We start from the raw sequence: 7,029 nt of genomic DNA on the forward strand, positions 1-7,029 counted from the left end.
TATGAAATTCAGTTGCTCGTACCTTACTTGAGCCCCCTTTTCTTCATCTAGTTCTACCTCTTGGATTACCCTAAGGGATGGCACCTCAACTTCAACAGGTAAAATTGCTTCGAAACCATACACTAGTGAAAGAGGAGTTGCCCCTGATATTTTATATCCATATAATGCAAAAGGCAACATTTCATGTCAATCTTTATAAGTGACAAACATTTTCTCGAGAATCTTTTTGATATTTTTGTTCGCTGCTTACACTACCTCATTCATCTTAGGGCAATAAGGAGTAGAATTAGAATGTTTAACCTTGAACTAACTGCACAACTCCTCCATTAATTGGTTATTCAGGTTTTTTCATTGACAACGACTTGCTTGGCGTCACTCTTGTATGAAGCAACCTCTACCCACTTCTTGAAATAGTCTAGGGCTACCAAAATGAATTGATGATCGTTTGATACCTTTAACTCAACTTGCGAAGCTTTTGTCGTATAGGTTTACATTCTAGTTTAAGTGGTAATCGATGTATTACAATCTCTGTATCGAAACCAAACGTATTTCGATGCCATGTAAAATATCTTTGAACTCGTGTAGCAGGGTCACATGACCTAATTAATCCTGCTCTTGAACTAAAGTGCCAATTCACAATCCTTTCACTTCTTCTAGTGTTCCCAAATTGATAACCCTCACAGTCTCTTGATAGTTGATATGACATAGTCCTATTTCTTGCTCTATCAATCTTAGTAATTCATGAGATATATCATATCCATCCACTTCAATATTCTGCTTTAGATTACAGATTGAAACCTCAAAATCAATAACGTCATCGATGTCACTTTCAACTTTGGTGCCCCTATTACAGATACTAAATTGCACCAGTAAAAAGCAAAAAAGGAGAGACAAGAGAAATAGATACGGTATTTGAGATAGAATCAACATTCTTCATTTCTTAAAAAAAAATAAAGGAAGTACATAATGACTAGGGTATTAAAAATGCAACTTTGTAAAAACAAGGAAGGATGCCCTTATTACAAAAAGAAAAGAAATCCTGTGACCTTAGGCATAATCAAAGGGTGCATAAAACGCTATTACTTTTGTGATCCTTTAGAGACTTTTAGCGTCCTCTTGATCTCCCAATTGTTCAACTCAAATTTTGGTGGAAACTGAGAAACCGAAATAGTATTCTTGGAGATAACCGTAATTGAGGTATCATTTGAAGTTTCCTTATTAATAATCATGTCGACCTCGATTTCTTGCATGTTCATTTGTCCTACCAAGAGAATCTTTGCATCCATCAACTTTTGTACCTCATTCTTGAACTATTCAATGAAATGGTCATCTATCTTAGGGTGGAATAAACACTACTTCTCGTTGGCGCATCCAAACTTCTCCCCCTCATCATTGTTAAACCTTGGTGACAAATATCCAGCTCTACGAAGGATTTGGAAAAGTGTATTTATTGAAGTAGTCACATCACACACCTTATTCTTGTATCTTTCCGTGAATGTGTCAACAATATTTATGGCGGGACCCTCATGATTTGGTAAAGGGTTCTGGTTAACGTCAGACTCTTCTTCTGTCTTCTTGAATTTCAACCATCCGGCCTTGACTAGACTTTGCACTTTAGCTTTCAAAGGAAAACTGTTCTCAGTATAATGTCCAACTACCCCAACATGATATTCACATTTTACGTTGGGGTCATACCACTTAGGATATGGTGGTTGCAAAGGCTCTTGTGGTACGATAGCCACTTGATGACTCTTTAAAAGTTTAGGCAAAAGCTTTGTATATGACATAGGTATGGGATCAAAATAGGTTTGCTTCCAACTGTTCCTTTCATTTACCTCCATTCTGATAACTATAGGAGTAATTTGTCTGCCCCACAGTTGATGAGGATACATGCACTACTCTTTGAGTCGAGCTCAACTCATGTATTTCTTCTTCTTTTTTTCTTTGGGGTCATCATTCTTCTTATCGCTGAAGCGGGATCAAAGATCCTTTCATTCTTCACTCCAAATTCAATCCTCTCCCCAATGGTTATGACGTCTGAGAAATTAGTTGAAGCACTTCCAACCATTCTATCATAATATGGGGCCCGAAGAGTGTTTATGAACATAGCCATCAATTCTTTGAATGTCAGGGGAGGTTGCACTTGTGCAGCTAACTCTCTCCATCGCTGTGCATATTCCTTGAAAGTTTCAACATTCTTTTTTTTCCATTCTCTGAAGATCCAGACGATCGGGTGCCATATCATTGTTGTACTTATATTTTCTAAAAAAAAGAATCAGCAAGATCCTTCCACCTATGCACTTGTGAACCATCTAATTGCATGTACCAGTGAGAAGTCGGGCCGATTAAGCTGTCTTGGAAGCAATGAATCAACAATTTATCATCATGAGCGTAAGCTGACATTTTCAGACAATACATAACTAGATGACTTTTTGCGCACGTGGTTCCATTGTACTTCTCAAAATCTAGAGTCTTGAATTTGGGAGGAATCACCATATCTGATATCAAACATAGTTGTGTTACGTCAATACTCCCATACATGTCTGCACCTTCAATGGCGCGTAATCTTTCTTCTAGAAATTCCAGTCTTTTTCTACTACCCTGCTCTTCTGAAATTTTCTTACCACTTTCTGTACTTGGAGTACACATTGGATCGCTCACATGGTTTTCCTGTTGGGTGATCGAAGTAGGATTTTGTGTAGGATAAGTCATGCGAGGACTAGACGACCTTTGCGAAGTAAAACCTGGAGGGTATGCAGGCATGTCTTCTAGCACCTGGTTCAGATCTACTTCCACTTGTGATGAAATCCCCGCAACACTCTTTCCTCTTCTAGTAGTGAGCAGTTCTAAGATCTTTGCCAATTGATCTTTCAATCCTTCAACGTCTTGACGAACTGCTTGAACCTGATCATTGGTTTGCTCATCCATTATTCGAGCCTTTCTTTTTGTCCAATATGGATGCTGAGGAGGTGAACCTTGAGCTATTTTGCAAGTTTTGGCTTTAATCTTTTCCAAAAAGAGAATAATGATTCAATTAGGATGAGTCTAGATGTAAATGCTAAATGTGAGAAAGAAAACCATCAAATAATGCAATGACTCAAACAAACTTAGTGAAGTTAATGCTAGTATCCTATCTGACATAGGCCCTCAAAATGGTGTATAGTCACACTTGATCATACAACCAAATTGAGTGAGAATTTTTCGTGTGCCTGCACGGGAGCAACAACTCCTCGAAGGTCAAACACTACTACATCCTCGAATCTAATCTTATAGGTACAACCTGAGTAGAGGGCTTGTGCACGTGTGTGAGAATAATATAATAAGACAAAAAAATTAAAATTCTAAAACATATGAATTAACATGATATGAGAATCATAATGAGTGAAGTTGAATATAAGTCCTAAAAGATAAAAGGTCCTCAATTTAATCACAACCGTCACATGTGATTGTATGACTAAATTGAGTGAGAATTTTTCGTGTGCCTGCACGGAAGCATAAGCTCCTCGAAGGTCAACACTACTCCATCCTCGTTTCTAATTCTATATGGTAAAGCCCGGGCAGGAGGCTTGTGATTGTGTGTGAAACAATAATAAACAACACACTAAAAAAATAAAACAAAAAAAAATAAATGCATAAGATCAAGATAAAGAAAAGGCGAAACTCTCAAGGTGGAACCTCATGTCCCCAGCGGAGTCGCCAAGCTGTCGCCACGTACCCGAGACAACGAGGAGCGGCCGACGTCCTTAAGAAGGGTTTAATTTTAAAAACGAAAAAAAGAGGAGTCGCCACCAATCTTTTTTTACGGTGTGATTGGACACCGAAATAAAGTAAATCATTTTAAACAAAATAAAAACTGGTCTACGAAAAAAAATAGAGTTGTGTTCGGGAGTCATTTGTGTACGGGAAGGTGTTAGCACCCCGTAACACCCGTTTTAGAAAACGGTGGCCAAATTTAATGTCTTGAATAAAATTCATTTTTTTTTAAGAACTATGTCTTATTTCATTGCTCACTACTCCAATATTTGGAACAATGATCCCATAAAATAAGTGGGATACACCCATTAATTAGACTATATTGAGGAAAAATTCCTCACCTTAAGAGAATGAGAAATTATTACAATTTCGCAAATTCTATCATGATTTAATTTAGATATATTTTGTTTTATTATTTAGTGTAAACTTTATTTTGACGCTAGTTTAAATTAATTAGGTTTTGATTGATAAAAATTCTCATTTCCTTTGTGGACAAATACAGTGCTCTATTTTAGTTAAAATTGAATTGTGAAGATTAATGAGTTCTGTTGATGTTGTTCTTAGTTTCCCACGGATATATTAGATTTTGTTGTTCTCAGTTTTGTTGGCATTGTTCTTATTTTTGTTATGCAACTATGAAAAACAACCTTAAGCAATTTAGATTACAACAAGCATTGAATCAATAATTGATGTAGAGGGACAAACTCGGGGTAAAGTTCCTTCGAGATGCCATGAGATGAACTACGAAAGGATTTAGATTTTACTACTCAGGGCAAAGTTCCCCCGAGATACCCCAAGATGAAAACATAACCAATTTAGATTTTGAAACTCGAGGTGATCTCGAGGCAACTTTGCCCAAAGTTTCAAAATCTAAATCCTTATGTTTTCATCTCAAGGCAACTTGGCTCTGAGTTTTAAAATCTAAATCCTTCTATTTTTACCTTGGGGCATCACGGGGCAACCTTACCCTAAGTTTTAAAACATTTTCCTTAAGTTTAGATCTCCTTAACTCTATTTTTGCTAACTTTCAATAATCAAACTTATTTATCTTTTAGGTCTTTAACGATGAACAAGAATTAGATCAAAATTAGAAATATGGTTACCCCGAGTTCTAAAATATTTTCCTTAAGTTTAGATCCTCTCAACTCCATTTTTGCTAACTTTTTTTCAATTATCAAACTTACTTATTTTTTAAGTCTTTAACGATAAACAAGGATTGGATCAAACTTAGAAATTAAATTATCGGTTGAGTATAGAGAGGGAGTGTCCCAATTTTTAGAATGGTTGTAAAGTTTCACGTTGATGGTTATGGACGAACAAGGTGTCCATGCAAGAGATGTATGAACTCAATTTGGAATTCATTAGAGGGTGTGGAGTGACATCTATTAACAGTTGGAATATCCCCGCTATATGTGAATTGGGTATATGATGGAGAGCCAGTAAACTTGCGTAAAGGTTTAGAAAGAATTTATGAAGGAACTAGTAACCTTTTTGAAGAAAATGAAATGTTGGAGCTGCTTAATAATTTACAAGTTCTGATTGAACATGAAAAAGCAATGGAAGAATGTTTGGAGAATGAAATTCCCTTTAATGGTGAAAAACAAGATACAACAAACTTATTTGAGGATTTAATGAATGAAGCACATAATAAACTATACCCTGGTTGTTCAAACTTTTCCTCCTTGAACTTTTTAGTTAAGTTGATGCATATCAAGGTTCTCAGCGGTTGGAGTAAAAAATCCTTTACTAAAGCTGTTAAAAGTAGTGTTTCCAGCGGGTACTACTAAACCTACTTCATTCTGCAAAGCTAAATGAAAATTGCGCGACTTAGGCCTAGGATTAAAGTCTAAGCATGCGTGTATGTATGATTGTGTATTGTATTGGAAGAAATTTAAAGATTTACAATATTTCCCAATTTGTGGTGAGTCTCGGTACAAAGTTAATGATGGCAAAGGAAAAAAATTCTGCATAAAAGAGTTTATAACTTAACACTTTGTGAGCAGAATCAAATGCTGGAACTTTAGTCCTAACCCACCCTAAAAGGTTCTCAACCACTTTTCGGGGATGAGATATGCGAGACCGTTTTAGATAGACAACCGGACTATTCAAAAGGTCTTAGTTACAATCGGACTATTCAAAAGGTATTAGTTACAACCGGACTATTCAAAAGGTCTTAGTTGGGGCCCCAAGTCTAAGTTGTAGAAAGGTGGTAGTAGTTCATCAAGCTCATCAACTCAAGAAATGCATGAGCGAAAGATGATGCAATCTCATATTAGAGAACTTGAAGAAGGACAACAACTTATACTTGAAGAACAAAGAAGAATGTCAGAGATGCATGTCCAACAAATGAAAGAAATGAAGAAGATGATCGAAGAAATGTCTTGAGCAAACAAACTGAACTTATGGTATGTATTTTTAAAAAATTTTAGTTGTTTTTTATTCATGATAAAGAAATTTATTTCAAACAATTGGGTCTGGCTATCCTACAGTTCGATGTAGTTGTTACATTCGGTGAAACGCCGAAGTTGAGAGATTGAGTTGTTTTGGATAGTTTGCACATGGAGTGTGTGTGGGGGGGGGGGGGGGGGAGGAGGGGGGGGGAGGGGAGTTAAACATTATTCTGAAGGTTTCAATATAGTTGTTACCTTGGGTGGCTATATTATTGTAAATTGTATAAATTGAGTCTATATTGTTGGTTACATTTGTAGAAAGAGTGGAATCTGAGAGATTGGGTACTTAGGGATTGTCGTTTGATTATTATTTGTTCCTAAGTCTTGGTTTTTGGCATGTCCATGCATTTTGATTTCTTTGAATTTTCAATAATGTATACTTTACTTTAATGTCATTGTAGGTGTGTAATCGTTGGAAAATAGTAGTCGGGCCGATGATAGATGGTGTTTTTTTTTTCTTTTCTATGTGGTTGTTTCAAACAAACAATATGTAATTGTTAGAATAGAAAGACACTTTCTTCGTTAAATTATGTTCTAATTCTATGAATGATGATTTCGTATTTCTATTTGTTCTTTTTGTTATGTTTGAAAAGTCCATTTACTTTAAAATTGAATTGGAACTAAAAAACATACCACAGAATAAAAAAATTAAGCATAATAATTGAGAAAAAAGGGGAAAATATGATTTCCCAAGGCAATTAAGCATAGAGAGTTTAGTACATTTTTCGATATTTAGAGAAAAGTGTTGAGAGATGAATTCCCGATGTTGGAACAGACACACGTCAGGAATAGGTTACTCTCGATGGTGGATGAAGGACGTCAGGAG

At 36.0% G+C, this 7,029-nt stretch overlaps 1 protein-coding gene across 1 annotated transcript; it reads right to left on the reverse strand.

The window, feature by feature from the left end:
- Positions 1-2,262: 2,262 nt before the first annotated feature.
- LOC127149694 (uncharacterized) lies at positions 2,263-2,928 on the reverse strand. The gene has a single exon (XM_051085555.1). The coding sequence runs from the start codon at positions 2,926-2,928 to the stop codon at positions 2,263-2,265; it is 666 nt and encodes a 221-aa protein (XP_050941512.1).
- Positions 2,929-7,029: the final 4,101 nt, after the last annotated feature.

The sequence above is a fragment of the Cucumis melo genome, chromosome 6 (assembly GCF_025177605.1).
Source record: "Cucumis melo cultivar AY chromosome 6, USDA_Cmelo_AY_1.0, whole genome shotgun sequence".
In the NCBI taxonomy this organism is placed as follows: domain Eukaryota; kingdom Viridiplantae; phylum Streptophyta; class Magnoliopsida; order Cucurbitales; family Cucurbitaceae; genus Cucumis; species Cucumis melo.